Source organism: Babylonia areolata, chromosome 5 (assembly GCF_041734735.1).
Source record: "Babylonia areolata isolate BAREFJ2019XMU chromosome 5, ASM4173473v1, whole genome shotgun sequence".
In the NCBI taxonomy this organism is placed as follows: domain Eukaryota; kingdom Metazoa; phylum Mollusca; class Gastropoda; order Neogastropoda; family Buccinidae; genus Babylonia; species Babylonia areolata.
In genome coordinates, this window is record NC_134880.1 from 52,468,944 (window position 1) to 52,487,557 (window position 18,614).

At 40.7% G+C, this 18,614-nt stretch overlaps 1 protein-coding gene across 2 annotated transcripts in view; it reads left to right on the forward strand.

Annotated features, from left to right (window-relative positions):
* The window catches only part of LOC143282165 (geranylgeranyl transferase type-1 subunit beta-like), a 21,450-nt gene extending 3,116 nt beyond the window's left edge, over window positions 1-18,334 (forward strand). Inside the window, exons 4-10 of one of the 2 annotated variants that reach the window (XR_013055216.1) lie at window positions 2,636-2,787; window positions 4,196-4,328; window positions 6,018-6,063; window positions 7,860-8,044; window positions 9,297-9,405; window positions 10,526-16,332; window positions 16,365-18,334. Coding sequence is in view for 1 of the 2 variants with exons in the window: in XM_076587718.1 (XP_076443833.1) it covers window positions 2,636-2,787; window positions 4,196-4,328; window positions 6,018-6,063; window positions 7,860-8,044; window positions 9,297-9,405; window positions 10,526-10,671 (771 nt within the window). In the remaining variant the exon portion in view is untranslated. Of the gene's footprint in view, window positions 1-2,635; window positions 2,788-4,195; window positions 4,329-6,017; window positions 6,064-7,859; window positions 8,045-9,296; window positions 9,406-10,525 lie in introns of both variants that reach the window. The other variant, XM_076587718.1, reaches the window with a different exon arrangement.
* Window positions 18,335-18,614: the final 280 nt, after the last annotated feature.

The window sequence follows — 18,614 nt, forward strand, 5'->3', positions numbered from 1 at the left end:
AGAGGGCCATCTATGATGATAAAGAGGGGAGGATATCAGGATACTCACCATATTAAGTTATTTGCTGTTTTCCTTTTTTCAATGATAATAGTGCAAAGAAAAAACAACAAGCAGTGATCCAACAGGAAAAAAATGACTGTACAGAAACGTATAGGGAAACACTACACTCACAATAACAGCCATAAAACACCTTTAAAAAAAAAAAAAAATTTTTTTTTCTTAGTAAGTTAGTTCTCTCTTCTTTGACTTTTATTCTCTTTTTTTTTTTTAGGGAAATGCAGGTGCAACGTGTTCATTGTCTCCAGTTGTTTTGAGTTGGTGAGATCCTTGTTAATGTGGGTTCAGTTCAATATTTCAAGGGAAACAAGATAGGCAAATGCCTTGAGTTTTTATATTAATGCAGTGGAGAAGAAGAACAAAGCACTTCCTATGAAAGGAGGGGGTAGGGTGATGATTTAGGATATTACACTGGTTGCCTGAAATAAAACTATATGTCTCTGTCATTTTTGTTGTTGTTTCTTTTTCTTCATTTATTTGAACAGTTATGCATTACTTCAAGTGTCAGTGAAACTGTCAGTTATGTCGGGAAAGTTATGGGGAACAAAAACGCCGTTAACCTGTGTTCAGTTTTGACATCTTTCCAGTGTTGGCATAGTGATGTCAACTGACTGAGCACATGACTATATTTTATACTGAAACTGACATACCGTCATAGCCATTCAGAGCCACGGCCCGGTAAACTTTATAGCAGTTTTTTTTCCTATTCTCAGATTTTGAAACGGAGAGCATGACTTTTCTGGACTATTGATAAACTTTGTTTCTAAAAAAATATTTTCAGTATCTTTTTTTTTTTCAGTTAGTTTTTTTTTAAATAATTTTTTTTTACACATTTTCATTCAGAAACTTAAAAACATCCATTCCACAAATCTTACATTCATTCATCAACATCTTTCTGCTGTGGTCGTTATACAGGGTTACCTGCAAATGGACAGGAAAAGAGAAATGAAAAGTGTCATGGAAACATGCAACAATGTTGGCAATGACATGATGTAAAATGCATAGAGCTTAAAGAATATGCGCTATAGTAGAACATTTTAATAAATACATAAACAAATAAGTAAATAAATAAACATTTCTTGAGACAATACGGATAAATTATGTGACGGATGTCTTCGCATTCTTTTTAAAGAAATGCTATATCAATGTATTACTGATGTTTTTTGTTGTTGTTTTTTTAGCCTCTATTCATTTTTTAAACTATGCAGCTCTTTTTTTTCCGGCAAAGTGAGTCGTATTTATAGATTCTGAACAAGCAAGGCTATATAAGGTTTAACAAAACAAAAATGAAGGTCATAAGAATCATAGTCTGCGAAACGAAGAAGACATGGAGGTGGACACATCATTTGACAACTTGCACAGCTCAACGTGAGCACGTGAAAACGGAGAGTTACGGCCATGATGAGACACACAACCCTGACACGAATACCTTGACCTTCACAAAGAGACATGTGTGAACTTACATAAAATTGTCATCATTTTGCTTGCGACGCACCTTACTTGAAGACGCACATCGTGTAGATCAATTAAAGCAAAAAGACCCTTGAATACACATTGGTCTTTTGACTAATTTCTATCGGTAAGGAAAACTTGTGTTCTCTCCCCTATTCATATGTAGTTATTTGTTATTATCGTTACCGCTGGGTTTTTTTTTTGTGATTTTTTTTTTTTTTTTTTTTTTTGGGGGGGGGGGGATATAAAACACCATTGTTATTATGCCAGGGAAATATTGCATGGAGAACTGTAAGCTTTTTGGCTAAAAGATAATATTGACAAAGATAACAGTGGTCAAGATGTGTGGGGTGATGACCAAGCGATGACATGTCCACCAAGGAAGCAAGACAATCTGAGCATACAGGATCAAGTTGCACGCTCGCCAGTATTTTCTCCCCCTCCACTAGATCTTCAGTGGTGGTCAGGATGAAAGTCATTCGGATGAGGCGATAAACTAAGGTCCATTTTGTAGAATGCATTTCAGCACACATAGAAAAAGCACACGGCAACAAAAAGGGTTCACCCTGGCCAGATTCTGTAGAAAGAGCCATTTTGATAGGAGAAACAAATACACTTTCAGGCAGAAAAAAGAAAAAAAAGGTGGGGCTGTACTGTAGTGATGCGCTATCCATGGGGAGAACAGCCTGAATTTCACTCAGAGAAATGTGTTGTGACAAACAGAAATACAGTACAATACAATACAATACAATACAATACAATACAACACAATACAACATAATACAACACAGTACAATACACCTTGATTCTTCCATATGGAAATTAAACACAACACAACACAACACAACACAACACAACACAACACAACAACCCAATCCGACAACCCAACACAACCACAACACAACACAGCACAGCACAGCACAGCACAGCACAGCACAACACAACACAACCACAACACAACCACAACACAACACAAAACAACACAACGCAACACAACACAACCACAACCACAGCACATCACAACACAGCACATCACAGCACAGCACAGCACAGCACAGCACAGCACAGCACAACACAAAACAACACAGCACACACACTGGCCCCAATACAAGGGTTGTGTGGGCAGTGTCAGGACAAGGGGATCCCCTACGACAGTGGCCATGTGACCATGACCTACACAGCGCTGGCCAGTCTGCTGATCCTGGGGGACAACCTGGGGCGGGTTGACAGGAAGGCCGTGGTGGAGGGACTGCGAAGTCTGCAGCAGCCAGACGGCAGGTGAGCAGGGTCAAGGCCGCTTTGAGGGCCGGACAGACTTCTTTTCTTCTCCTTTCTCTCCTGCCCTGTCTCTCTTGTCATAAACATTATCATCATCCATTTCTTGGGCTGGGTATAAGAGGAAACTCTCTGTGCTTGAGTTTAGTGGGTTAAAGTCATGTCTCCAGTGGTGCCAGGGCTTCACCACACAGCATACAGCCAGGGCTCACCCCCTTGCCCCCACCCGGAATGCCAGATGGACCTCCTACCTGGACGGACATCCACGGCCCATCCCTCTGGAACAAGGCAACCTTCACCAAACTGAGACCCAATCCTTGAACTTAAGGGCATTTTGTCCACAAGTTGCTAAACTAGACTTTACGCTTACGCTTTACTGAAAGCAAGGGGGGTGGAAGCAGCGCATCAAGTTAGGATTTCACTGGTGAGCAGACCTGTGTATGTATACATCATCTCATGGTGACAGTTTGGGTTCTCTCTCCACTCCCATGCCTGTGGTGAGTTCCCGACAGTCTTAGGTGTCTGCAGATTCATTTGGGACTGTTGAAGGACAGATGTGACAGTCTCACTTCCATAGAGACAGACAGTCACTCCATCTCACTCTATGACTGAGTGATGGTTCTTGTTTGTAGGTGACTCAGTAGGTTGGATATAGGAGGATGGATTTTACAGTTTTCTGTGAATGTTATGGGTTGATACAATGAGCTGATTACCTTGTCACTGGAATGCACATTTTGATGTTTATCGGTCTGCTACTGTCACATTCAAGGAATTCATATGACAATTTTTTTTTTCAAAATTCTAAGATAAGTTATTTGTTTACTTAAGAAACAAACTAACAGATGTGTTGTTATTTCTTTAGTTAAATGAAAAGACACGGTGCATTAAAGGGAATCGTGAGGGCAGTGGAAGTTATCATGCCAGTGAGTTGAGAGAAGCAGCAGTATATTGAATGACTGTTATCAGACTTAGCAATGACCATAACAGCAATGATGACATAAACAGTAAGAATAATAATGATGGTCTTGATGATGATAATTTAAATTTCTGTTGTGAGTGAGTTATGGAAGAAGCATGTTGTTATTAAATAACCAGGATAAGGTTTAACAATGACAGTAACAACAGCAACGATAATAAGAGTAGCAGTGATAAGTATGAATTATTGATATTGATAATAATAATAATAATTTAGTATGATAGTTTGAATTTATGTTGTCACTCAGTTAATGTAAGAAGCATGATATTAATATAACCACAAGCAGATTTGGCAATGCCAATACCAATGAAGATAATAATGATGCTATATGATGATAATAGTAGTGGTGATGATGATGATGATAACCGTAACAGGTAATGGTGATGTTACCTGATATTGACAATGAAAATGATGCATTATGATGATGCGTTGCAGTTTCAGCTGTGTGCCTGAAGGCAGTGAAACAGACATGAGGTTTGTGTACTGCGCTTGCTGCGTGAGTTACATGCTGAACGACTGGAGTGGGATGGACACCAGCAAAACCATCAGTTACATCACCAACAGTCTGGTAACTGATGTCTCTTTATTCTCTGACGTGTGTCATCAGGCTCACTGATTTACATTCATTTCATTTAAAAAAAAAATTTTTTCTTTAATGATTTGTGATAAATTTCTTTGTGTCTTCTCTGGTGATATTCTTTTTTTTTTTTTGATATTCTTTGTCTTTTTTTTCTTTTATGTCATATTTGAGAAAAATATATTGTTTTTGTCATATTTGATTTTTTTTCTCTTTAAATGTCATGATGATAAAAATCATTCCTCTTTGTTATCGCTGATAAATATATATTTTCTTTTTGTTAGGCATGATAATAAGTTGTTGTTTTTTCCTATGGCATGTTTAGTTTCTTTTTATACTGGTTTGATAAAACTCATTTTAGTGCTGTTTTTAGCAGAAAATGTTTATGTTAGATTTAGTCAGGTATGTGTCTGTGTCTATGTGTGTGTGTGTGTGTGTGTGTGTGTGTGTGTGTGTGTGTGTGTGCATACACTATGCAAATGTTCAGCAATGACTTAAACGAAAACAGAAATGATTAAAGGGGAAAGTTGACCTATTCTTCTTATGCATTTATGGGCCGCAGCTCTCATATTCAATCGTGCATACAAGTGGGCTTTCACATTCATGAATGTTTTTACCCTGCCATGTAGGCAACCGTGATCAGGGCGTATATGCTGGGTAAACTCTTGTTTCCATAACCCATCAAATGTTGACATGAATGGCAGGATCTTCAGCATGCATATTTGATCTGCATGCTTACACACACAAAAGCACTAGTATCTCTGTGGATCTTTTGACCTTAGCAAGCATATTTGATCTGTATGCTTACACACACAAAAGCACTGTTATCTCTGTTGATCTTTTGACCGTAGCATGCATATTTGATCTGCATGCTTACACACACAAAAGCACTGTTATCTCTGTTGATCTTTTGACCGTAGCATGCATATTTGATCTGTATGCTTACACACACAAAAGCACTGTTATCTCTGTTGATCTTTTGACCGTAGCATGCATATTTGATCTGCATGCTTACACACACAAAAGCACTGTTATCTCTGTTGATCTTTTGACCGTAGCATGCATATTTGATCTGCATGCATATACACACAAAGACAGTAGTACGTCTGTTGATCTTCTGGCCTTGGAGGTAGGAAGAACCTCCACCCATAACCAACAAGGAGCCGTAAGTGGAGTGGAGTGATGGCCTAGAGGTAAACGCGTCCGCCTAGGAAGCGAAAGAATCTGAGCGCGCTGGTTCGAATCACGGTTCAGCCGCCGATATTTTCTCCCCCTCCACTAGACCTTGAGTGGTGGTCTGGACGCTAGTCATTCGGATGAGACAATAAACCGAGATCCCGTGTGCAGCATGCACTTAGCGCATGTAAAAGAACCCACGGCAACAAAAGGGTTATTCCTGGCAAAATTCTGTAGAAAAATCCACATTGATAGGAAAAACAAATAAAAACTGCATGCAGGAAAAAATACAAAAAAATAAAAAGGGTGGCGCTGTAGTATAGTGACGCGCTCTCCCTGGGGAGAGCAGCCCAAATTTCACACAGAGAAATCTGTTGTGATAAAAAGAAATACAAATACAAATACAACTGGGATTCAAACCCAAGCTCATCAGATTGAAAGTGCAGTGCTTTAAACACTGCACAGGCTGTTGGTGTAGTCATGGATTGGCGGCTCATGTTGCAGAGTTACGAAGGGGGCATGGGGCAGGGGCCTGGAGCAGAGGCACATGGTGAGTTCCTCTCGTCGCCCGTGTCCTGTCTTTAGTTGTCTTTTCTTGGTGTCTTTTGGTCGTTTTGCGTCTTGTGTTTCTGTTCAGAAATGTGTTTGTTGCTTTGAGTTGTCTGTTTTGCCATGTCCCTTGGTGTCAAAGGATTACAGTTTCTTGGTCTTTGTATTGCCCTACTTTATGTATACAACAGATTTCTTTGTGTGAAATTCAGGCTGTTCTTCCTAGGTATTTGGTATAATAACGAACATGATTTTTCGACATTATTTAGCCAGGGATAACCTATTTGTTGTTGCTGTGGGTTCTTTTATGTTTGCTAAGTGTGTACTGCACATTGGACTTGGTTATCAACTCATCTGAAAAACTAAGCTGAGCAAGATTGGGAATGTGTGCAGCAAGGTTGTGCATTTGAGACAGAGTAGTGTGAATGAATTCAGCACAGAGCCATGCGTATTTCAAGCAACAGCAGCCGTACTCTTGCAAATAATTATCAACTTCAGGCAAACACTTCTGTGTTCCAAAATTCAAAACAGAGAGAACTAAATGCATCTTCATTCTGAAATCTTTTAAGAAATTATGTGACTCCACAAAATGTATACCAGAATGTATGTGTGAGTGATATGAGACCTTAATTTATGTTTGAGTTACTGTTGAATATCATTGTTATTTGTTGTTATTATATATTTGTGCTTAATTACAGTAAGATATTATATGCATATCCTCTGTGATTATTGTGTGTATATGATGCTCAGTTTATATCACAGATTGACATGAGCTTCTTTCATACATGATTGTGATTATTGTATGTGTGGTTTATCTCAAGTTAACATTACACAATTATTCTACGTCTTCTGTGATTATTGTGTAAGTGGTGTACTTTAAGTTAACATGTAAGCATTTTATGCCTTTTATATACATATATTGAACAACTGTGATTCTTTTGTATTGTTTATGTGTTTTACATCACAAATTAATTTCTCTTATTGGAGAAAATAAAGTATTCTGTATTCTGTAAACACATACATAGCTAAGCTGCGTTCTGACTGAGACTGGACACCTATACAGCTAAACAATGCTCAGCTTATATCACTGATCATCACAAACTGACATAACCTTACAGTTGGGCCAACAGCAGAGTGAGAGCTGTATGTTCAATGGTTTCTCCACTGCAATGGGAAATCATTTACAACTTAGTCTTTTGTGATTCTGAAGGATTAGGACTTTCAAACTAAGAGGCAAGATTGCACTGGCTCTTGGTGCTGCAGCCTTGGGGGCTAGTTGGTCTTTGGGGGACCATCCCAACACCAACTGTCCTAAAACCCTCTTGGCTGAGAGAGTGAGGATGTAACCTGGGCAAGAAAGACGCTCTCCACTACAATCAGATTTTAGCCCAAATAGTCTGGACAGCAGTTGCTTCCTCTGCTGTTGTGATGGTGATGTGGGGATGTAACTTGGGCAAGAAAGACACTCTCCATTATGATCAAATTCTAGCCCAGATAGTGAGGACAGCGGTTGGCTGTTGTGATGGTGATGGTGGGATGTGGGGATGTAACTTGGGCAAGAAAGACTGTCCACTACAATCTTCTTCTTCTTCACCTTCTTCTTTCTGCATGAGTTGCAACTCCCACGTTCACTTTATGTACACGAGTGGGCTTTTACGTGTTTGACCATTTTTACCCTGCCATATAGGCAGCCATACTCCGTTTTCGCGGGTTCCACTACAGACTACAATGAAATTCTAGGCCAGATAGTGAGGACAGCAGTTGGCTGTTGTGATGGTGATGGTGGGATGGTGTCAGGTGGCCCCACCTTCTGCTCCGTGGCGTCCCTGTGTCTGATGGAGGCGCTGGACTCCAGCCTGTCCGCCCAGCAGCAGCACAGGTTGAAGCGATGGTGCATCTTCCGTCAGGAGTCTGGCTTCCAGGGGCGACCCAACAAGCCAGTGGACACTTGCTACTCCTTCTGGATCGGAGCTACGCTTCAGGTTAGTTCCTCTTCAGTCTCTGTTTTCAGTTTGAAGGGGGTGTCAAGGTGTGTGGACTGATCCATATGTGCTGCTACACCACATCTGCTGAAAAAAAAGAAAGAAAAGAATACTTGCCTGACATACGCATAAACCCAACATGCTGGTCAGGCTTTGAGGGTTCTTCTTCGTCTGTGTTTGTGGGCTGCAACTCTCTTGGTCCTTGTTCTCTCGTATCTGCAAGTGAAGTCTTATATGAATGATCATTTTTACCCTGCCTTTTAGGTAGCCATACCTAGTTTTTGTGGGTGTACCTGCTGGGTGTGTTTATGTTTCCATAACTCTTCATGTGCTGACATGGATTTTGGCATTGTTAACAGGTGCATTTTATCTTCTGCATGAACGAAACATGCAGGGGATTATGACTGCTGTCTGAATTGCACCTCCTGTGGTCAGATATCTATCAGACACACGCAGGACATTGCTTGGTGCACCCACACCAGATGGGCTGCAGAATTTCAACAGTGGTCGTCTGTGATAAGTGGCTTTTAGGGGTGAAATCTCTGATTTTAAAGCTTCAAGCTGTGGTGATTCCTGGTTCGATTCCTGTTTAGTGTGTGGAGAGGGGGGGCGTGGGGGGCGGGGGGGGGGGCACATGAATGTTAGTGTTATTTTGATGAATGGGTCGTCCATAGAACCAAGGGAGAGCACCACAGCCAATGGCTCCTCGAGGTCAAGCTGCAGTTTTGTACCTTGAAGTTGACATGACCCTAATTGATTTTGTGTGGTATTTGTTGATGTCAACCATGTTCATGACACTCCATATTCCATGAGAAGTTTGGGGGTTTTGCCCTCACATTATCTGTCGTGTCCTTCGGTCTGTCTGTTGCATCCTTCAGTCTGTTGTATGTTCTGTTTTAATGTCTCTAGAACTGGGGCAGGGACAACTGGTGCCATGATGGTTATGGGTTCACACACACACACACACACACACACACACACACACACACACACACACACACACTCAAACTTGTGAGTGTGTGTGTGTGTGTACATTATTTATAATCAAATTTTCCCCCAGGTAATTGGGACAGCAGTTACCTCCTCAGCTGTTCTGATGGAGATGGTCATGACTGACCATCATACATGCTGTATAAACTGTGAAGGTGTGGCTGTGTGTGTGTGTGTGTGTGTGTGTGTGTGTGTGTGAGTGTGTGTGTGTGTGTGTGTGTGTGTTTGTGTGTGTGTGTGTGGTGTGTGTGTGTGTTTGCAGTTGCTGGGAGTGCTGGATCTGACCAACTTCCTCAGCAGTCGCTCCTTCGTCCTCAGCACACAGTCCCTCATCACTGGGGGGCTGGCCAAGTGGCCAGACACCACGCCAGGTTGGTGTGTTCGTCAGTCTGGCTTCTCTGTCTGTCTGTCTGTCTGTGTGTCTGTCTGTGTCTCTCTGTGTCCTGTTTTAAGGTTGCTGTGGGTGTCTTATTGATTTCGTTTCACGTTTTATTTTTTTCATTCTGTTTTCTTTCTTGATATGTCTGTGTTTTCTTCCTGCATTTAGTTTGCTGTCTGGCATATATTTTTTTTTAACCTGCACAATGTAGGTGTATTTCTTTTTCCTTTTTTTATTTTTTTTTTTTTTTTTTTAATTTTTATTTTTAAAGATTGTTGTTGTGATAGAAATAGGGAAATGTCTGTTTGCAGGCGTGGTGTTACCTTTGGTCTTGAAGCACAGTTTTTCAAGTTGAAATTTCAGCTGGTATCAAATGTTTTAAAACAGTATTGATTATTTAAAAAAAAAGAGTTACTCCTATAGAAAAGAGAGACATGTTCGTGTCATTTACAATGTAATGTTTACAGTCAGGTTTGGGGGATCCAGTGCACACTAACCTGCTCCTTTGTGTTTCACATCTACCGCACACTTAACCAGGCCTTTGTGTTATAGATCCACTGTACACTTTCCTTTTCCTGCACACTGACTAGTTTGTGTTAACAGATCCACTGCACACTGACTAGTTCCTTTGTGTTAACAGATCCACTGCACACTGACTCAGTTCCTTTGTGTTAACAGATCCACTGCACACGGACCATTTCCTTTGTGTTACAAATCCATTGCACACTGACTAGTTCCTTTGTGTTAACAGATCCACTGCACACTGACTAGTTCCTTTGTGTTAACAGATCCACTGCACACTGACTCAGTTCCTTTGTGTTAACAGATCCACTGCACATGGACCAGTTCCTTTGTGTTACAGATCCATTGCACAGTGACCAGTTCCTCTGTTACAGATCTACTGCACACTGACTGACCCAGTTCCTCTGTGTTAACAGATCCACTGCACACTGACCAGTTTTTCTGTGTTAACAGATCCACTGCACACTGACAATTGTGCTAACAGATCTACTGCACACTGACCAGTTTCTCTGTGTTACGAGACCCACTGCACACTGACAATTGTGCTAACAGATCCACTGCACACCGACCCAGTTCTTTTGCGTTAACAGATCCACTGCACACCTACCTGGGCCTGTGCGGCCTGGCCCTGATGGGGGAGCCAGGTCTGGCCACCGTGCACCCAGCCCTCAACATCACCCAGCGGGCGTCAGACCACCTGGCCAACGTGCAGAAGCAGTGGCACAACGACTCGTAGCACCTCCCTGCCTGTTTCTCATGCCGGCCTCTCGCTTCTCTCCGTGTGCATGTACATCTGTCAGCCACTCTTCAAAAAACCAGCAGTGCTTTGTGCCAGAGGGAAATAGGTACTGTGGTTGCTTGTTGTCAAAGGGAAGGAATGGATTTGGGGTTTTGGGTTTTGGGGGGGAAGTGAATAGCCTGTCATTGTGCAAGGCTCTCCCACCCCCTGTGTTTTTAGTGCAGTCGTCAGCTTATGTTGTCGTCTTTATTCCTGGGGTCCCTAGTGACCGTGACTGCACTTTATACTACAATCAGCCTGACTCTGGAAATGCTGTTAAAGGTATTGTATGTTTTTACATGTGTGAGGAAGTTACTATCATGTTGCTTTTTATCATATATGGCTGAAGTTTTTTTTTTCCTGATTTTAACAAAACCAGTACACCAGTTAGGATTTTTTTTTTTCATGAAGGAATCACACTGCTTCTTTTAATTACAAACAGTGTAAGCACCCCCCCCCACCTCCCCCTCATCCCCCCACCCCCCACCCATCCTGTCACGGCAACAAGAGGGTTGTCCCTGGCAAAGTTCCTGTAGAAAAATCCACACTGATAGAAAAACAAGTACACTTGCAGACAGAAAAACGGTGGCACTGCTTTGTGGCGACACACTCTGCCAGGAAAGAGCCGTCCAAATTTCACCCAGAGAAGATGACACAACACAAAACAGTACTACACAAAACAGTTACAAAGTTCTAGAAAAGCTGTTTTTTAATAATGATGATGATGATGATGATGATGAACGGATACATGTTGAGTGCTTTCCTCCCTTGAGTGAGCTCAAACGTTTTACAGTTAACATTAAACACAAACGCGCGCGCACATGCACACGCACACACACAAGCAATTACTTTCAAAAGGAAAAAAATTAAATGATTTAACACACACACACACACACACACACACACACACACACACACACACACACACAAGCAATTACTTTCAAAAGGAAAAAAAATTAAATGTTTAATTACACAAAAAATTAAATGATTTAACATACAAAAGCATAAAACAGATTCAAAGAATATGCGTATTCCTTTATTTAATAACGCACACACACACACACACACACACACACACACACACAGAGTTTGCATGGCTTATAACTGAATGTCATTGGAAAGGTATGGAAATCCTATGCATAGACATTTTCAAAAAGATGTGTTTTCAGACCAGTTTTGAAAGATTGAGAAGAGGGAGAGTGGCGAAGATTGTGATGTAAACTGTTCCAGACAGATTGTGATGTGAACTGTTCCAGACAGATTGAGCTGAATGGGAAAGAAGAATCACTGAAAGAGCTGGTTTTTATACAGAAAGACCCACTCCTTTGCAATTAGTTTAGAACTTAGTATAAATCAGGTGTCAGATGTTGAAGCCAGAACCAGGGGTATGACATGTGCATGTTCACACAGAGATAAAACCATCAAGTGTATGCTGTTGTGTGTGTGTTGCTTTGTAAACCATGATTCCTAGATCTGATTTATTTATGCTTGCTCAGTGTGTGGTGAGATTTATGTTTGCTTGTTTGTATGTAAGTGCTGTGCTTGTTGGTAATGTCAGTGTTCACTTATTCCTTGGATGATCAAACAGTATTTTGCACTTGTTGAGTGAAGTGAGGGTGAATGCTTTGTAGGGTGCACAGCAGGTGACGCAGGGACCTGTTATTTTCACACTTCACTGTTAGTTGCTGTTGCCATTGTGTGTCTCCTGCTACCGATAGGGACTTGGGCATGAGCATTTCTGTGATGTCCTTATGGGCAATAGTGGTAGATTTGGGCTATCTGCTGAGTGGTGAATGTGTTGTTCTTATTCTGATGTAGATTGTAGTGCTGATCTCATTGCTGTTTGTTTGCGAAGGACATCGTCATAAGTAAGGAAAGAATCTAGTCCAGATGTCTTTGGCTGTTGAGGTGAACATCAGTTGATCTGACAATGAACGGCTTCTCTGCTGCACTGTGCAGAACAGAAAACCAAACTTGTTTCATGCACTCAGGCAAAGTTACTCTCTGCAGACTGCTCTGGACATTCTGCTGTGTAGCCGCAGGTTTTTGCTTTGCCTCACTGTGTTGGTGGAGGTAAGGTCTCTCAGGGGATTCTGACAGGAGACACGGGCAGTTTCATCCGTCATGGGAGACGGAGATCTGTCACATCACTCATGTCAAGACAGATGACAGGCAATGTGTTTTGTGAATGAAGACATAAAAGATCTGTCACAGAACAACTCATATATTCAGGTCAGGGAAAGTGTTGAAGAGGACACTGGACAGAATGAATGAATGAATCTTTCGTCGGATGTCTTTTCACTGTAGTGGTATTAGAGAGAAGGGGAAGAAAAGGAGGAAATGGTAGATGTTGATAATGATAACAGTGAAGACTGGATAGATGGTTTCTTTCAAAAGTTGAGAAGCATTGGAACACAAGATGTTTTGTTGGAGTAATTGTTTTGCTGCAGTGTACAGACATACAGAGTGTTGACATGTATTCACACATGAACACCCAGACAGGGAAAGACAGGTGGATATTGGACATAGGCTTCTGGTGCTGTGACGTGAGAAGGGCACTGGTGTATTTGTTGTATATAATTCGATCATTGAATATTGCCAGCTAGGATACTGCATCACTTTATCACACCTGTGGGCGCCATGTTCTCTGTATCAGGTAAAAGGTATCAAGGACAGTGTGGAGTGTGTGAATGGAAAGAGGATGTTGATGCCAGCAGTGCCATTCTGACATTGTGCTGCTGCCTGACTGATTGTATACTGATGTATGCTTGTGGAGGGAGAGAGAGAGAGAGAGAGAGAGAGAGAGAGAGGGGGGGAACAAGTTCAGTTAGAGGAGGAGGGTGAAGGGAACTGTACATCTGTGATAAAGCCCACAATGGAATAACTCACCACAACTGAAGTATGGAATAGCTCACTTCAATTGGTTCAACCGACATGGTGAATTTTCCAACACTACTGACAAGATTGTGGTCCTTTTTTAAAAATATTTAAAAAATATTTTTAGCACACAGGGGCATTAGAGATGACAACAAAATAAATACTCGCACCATGTAACTAATGCCAAAGACAGTTTCTGATTTTTATGCATATTCCGTTCCCATTGTAGTGATGCCGCTTTCAGTGCGGGTAAAATCCCTTGCGTGGAAATCCTGTGCTGAAAAAAACTTTTTTTGTTGATGTTTTTTTAGTTGTTGTGATTTTTTTGGTCAGTGTTGTTTCTGCCCTTTAATTCCGTTTCTTTCCGCTGTCTCTTTCTGTTTTCTATCTTCCTGTTTTCTTTCCACAACCTGCGCAGTTTTGATAATTGGGTAATTTTATATTGTGCTTTGTTGTTGGTTTTTTGGGGTGGGGTATTGTTTAAACTCTGATGGCATTTGTTTTAGCTGTGTTTGTGTATTTATTTTTTCACATGTTTATTGGGTCAGTGTGTAATTATGTGATTCTTTTCAGGTGCGTTGTTCAGATGAGTTGGAATGGCCCACACCATTGGTTTAGATGATGCAGTGTAACATGTGTATTTTCCAGCATTTTGGTTTTCAAGAGGATGTGGTTTGTTTTGTTTTGGTTTTCAAGTGGATGTGGTTTGTTTTGTGTAAGAGGATGTGGTTTGTTTTGTTTTTTAAATGGATGTAGTTTGTCTTCTTTTGTTTTTCAAGTTGATGTGGTTTGTTTCGCATTGTTAAGTTGATATGTTTGTTTTGTTTTCCAAGTGAATGTGTGGTTTATTTTGTTTTTTAAGTGGATGTGTTTATTTTTGTGTGTGTTTTTATTTTTAATGTGGATGTGGTTGGTTTTGTTTTGTTTTTAATTTGGATGTGGTTTGTTTGTTTTTTATATTTTTGAAGTGGATGTGGATTGTTTTGGTTTTTTGTGTGCATGTGTTTTTGTTTTTTTTTCAAGTGAGTGTGGTTTGGTTAGTTTTTCGAGAGGCTGTGGTTTGTTTTTTGTTTTGATTTTCAAGTTGATGTGGTTAGTTTTTTTGATTTGTTGTTCAAGTGGAACAGGGTTGTTGTTGTGGTTATTGGATGTGGTTTGTTTTGTGGTGTGGTGGGAGGAGGGTGCAGAGGGAGGGGGGTGGGGTGGGGCCATCCCTGGTGTGGGTGTCAGGAGCAGACTGGGCTCTGTGTGAAGTTTATGATGCAAGAACATTTGTTGATATACATAATATTTATATGCCCAGCTGAAGTGGAACTGTAGGGAGGAGGTATGGTGTGTACTGAGGATTATGCATGCTGTTAACTCTTCTTCAAACCTTTGCTTTTTTATTCATTTATTTATTTATTTTTTTTACTGACTGTCTTTCTTGTTTCCACATTGACCAAGCCCTAGTCATGATCATGCTTCCTGTCACATCACTTGTCATTTTCAGTGACACTTGTCAGACCCATGTAAAGTTTCTTTACCTCAAACATTCTCTGAACAGGATTGTGATTATTCTTTTTAAAGGTTTCAGGTCCATGTAATGGATGGCTGGCTCTGATCTGAATCAGAATTTTTTTTTAATGGTAAATTATGCATGGTGAAAGCTATTTTACTTTGTTTTTCTCTTGAACAAAGTTGATTTCTTTCTGACTTGCTAATGAAATTGTCTGATTGTTTTTGCTATAATCACTTGCGGCACATTCATGTCAAAATGTGTGCAAGTATGTGTGTGTGTGTGTTTGTGTGTGTATGTATATGTTTCTTTGTGTGTGTTTGTGAGAGAGAGAGAGAGAGAGAGAGATTTCTTTTACTCTTGCTTGTGTCATTCATTGAAGGCAAAAGCATTTAAGCTTGCAGACTGCCACATAACCATCCAATATATACATATGAAATCCATTGTTAATGTTATAACTTTGCAAAGTAGTTTGTTAAATAAGCAAGCTTGTGTTTTTTAGTGTGTGTAGTTATTGTGGTGGATGGTGTGTGTGTGTGTGTGTGTGTGTGTGTGTGGTGCAGAGTGTATGATATGCATAGTCTTTGCATAGGATGGTGAGGTCTGTATGGTAGGTTGTCTGTGTGTTGTCCGTGTGAACTCATATCTGTATAGTATGTGATTTGTGCTACATACCGGGTATATATATGCATGGTGAGTCACCTGTGCTGTGTGTGTGGAATGTGACAAGCATCTGATCTCTCACAGGTGACCTTTGTGATCAGTGATTGCTTTGTTTTCAGTCGACCAGTAAAACACTATAAGATGACTTTCCATTCCAAACATAACATACCTCTTGCCCAAGAGTTGTTTTTTTTTTTTCTGGAGAGACGTGTTACTGTGGGGTTTTAAATTTTTTTTTAAAAAGCTGAGACAACGCTCAGTCAGAAGACATTTACAAAAAGCAGCCATTGCTCAGAATTGATCTCATCTGCCGAGTAAATATATAAAAAAAAAACCAAGAAAAAAAAGAGAAAAGAATGAAATAAATAAATTTTTTTTAAAAAGGTGGGGGTGGTAGGGGCGGGTGGGGGTGGGGAGTGGGGTGGGGGGGACAAACACAGAATTTACAGAAGGCAGGGTTGTTAAAATATTTAAACACGCCTGCTGTCCCAACATTGGAGATCTGCATTGAGGTTGGTTTGTGCAGGGAGTGGATGCTGTGTTTTTGAAGAAGGTGTGTGTGGTAAGTCATGTGCATGAAGGTTTATGATCAGATAGGTAGTGGGCAGTGAAGGTTTATGATCAGATAGGTAGTGGACAGTGAAGGTTAATGATCAGATAGGTAGTGGACAGTGAAGGTTAATGATCAGACAGGTAGTGGACAATGAAGGTTAATGATCAGACAGGTAGTGGACAATGAAGGTTAATGATCAGACAGGTAGTGGACAGTGAAGGTTAATGATCAGATAGGTAGTGGACAGTGAAGGTTAATGATCAGATAGGTAGTGGACAGAGAAGGTTTATGATCAGATAGGTAGTGGACAATGAAGGTTAATGATCAGATAGGTAGTGGACAGAGAAGGTTAATGATCAGATAGGAAGTGGACAATGAAGGTTAATGATCAGACATGTAGTGGACAATGAAGGTTAATGATCAGACAGGTAGTGGACAGTGAAGGTTAATGATCAGACAGGTAGTGGACAGTGAAGGTTAATGATCAGATAGGTAGTGGACAGTGAAGGTTAATGATCAGATAGGAAGTGGACAATGAAGGTTAATGATCAGACAAGTAGTGGACAATGAAGGTTAATGATCAGACAGGTAGTGGACAGTGAAGGTTAATGATCAGATAGGTAGTGGACAGTGAAGGTTAATGATCAGACAGGTAGTGGACAATGAAGGTTAATGATCAGATAGGTGGTGGGCAGTGAAGGTTAATGATCAGACAGGTAGTGGACAGTGAAGGTTAATGATCAGATAGGTAGTGGACAGTGAAGGTTAATGATCAGACAGGTAGTGGACAGTGAAGGTTAATGATCAGATAGGTACTGGACAGCGAAGGTTAGTGATCAGATAGGAAGTGGACAATGAAGGTTAATGATCAGATAGGTGGTGGGCAGTGAAGGTTAATGATCAGACAGGTAGTGGACAGTGAAGGTTAATGATCAGACAGGTAGTGGGCAGTGAAGGTTAATGATCAGACAGGTAGTGGACAGTGAAGGTTAATGATCAGATAGGTAGTGGACAGTGAAGGTTAATGATCAGATAGGTAGTGGACAGTGAAGGTTAATGATCAGACAGGTAGTGGACAGTGAAGGTTAATGATCAGACAGGTAGTGGACAGAGAAGGTTAACTCACTCAGTACGGCCAGTCCTCTCTTCTCCTCTACACTGACCCCTCGGATGTCCAGTGGGTGTCTGAATGACCCAACCTTTAGCTTCCGTCGTCAGAATTGTGGTATTCTTTGTCAACATTCACGTCTTCAGTATAAGAGCCTTCCGCTTGCAATATTTTGATGATGGTAATTGGGGTGAAACGCTGTTAACGTCGTCTCTTTCGCCGTTCGTATGGAGAGAGTTAATGATCAGATAGGTAGTGGACAGTGAAGGTTAATGATCAGATAGGTAGTGGACAGTGAAGGTTAATGATCAGATAGGTAGTGGACAATGAAGGTTAATGATCAGACAGGTAGTGGACAGTGAAGGTTAATGATCAGACAGGTAGTGGACAGTGAAGGTTAATGATCAGACAGGTAGTGGACAGTGAAGGTTAATGATCAGACAGGTAGTGGACAATGAAGGTTAATGATCAGATAGGTAGTGGACAGTGAAGGTTAATGATCAGATAGGTAGTGGACAGTGAAGGTTAATGATCAGATAGGTAGTGGATGGTTCATCTGGTGAATAATCTGTGTGTGCATATATTTCATGATCTGATAGGTAGTGGACAGTTTAGGAGGTAAAAAATGTGTGTGCGTGTGGTCTGTAATCTGATTGGTAGTGGATGGTTCATGTGGTATTAAATCTGTGCGTGCTTGTGGTCTGTGATCTAGTAGTGGACGATTTATGTGGTGAATAATTTGTGTGTGTGTGAGGTCCATATGACAAATGTCGGATGATTTGTCTTTGATGATCTTTCTGTGTTGACAACAAAGAATGTTCAGACCATTTTAGATCATGAGGAATGTGACATAGTATTAGTTTTATCAAGGCGCAAGGAATTTACATAGACCACTATGAATAAAGATTCAGTAGATAGCTGATTTCACTCGGTCTGAAGTGCAGTTTCTGCTTGTTCTTGTTTTTAAATTTACAAGTATGCATACTGTAAATGTATAAGTGTGTGCACATGCACATCTTTGTGAATTTGAAAGCGTGTACACATACACATGCAGAAACACACATGTGTGAATGTCTCCCACTTTGTTGAGACATGTTATCACAGCTGTTGACATTTTTACACAGCCATCTAATTATTACTTTGATCTGATAAATATTGTAGATTTTCCTCTTCCATGTGAACATTCAGTGTCCATTGTAATG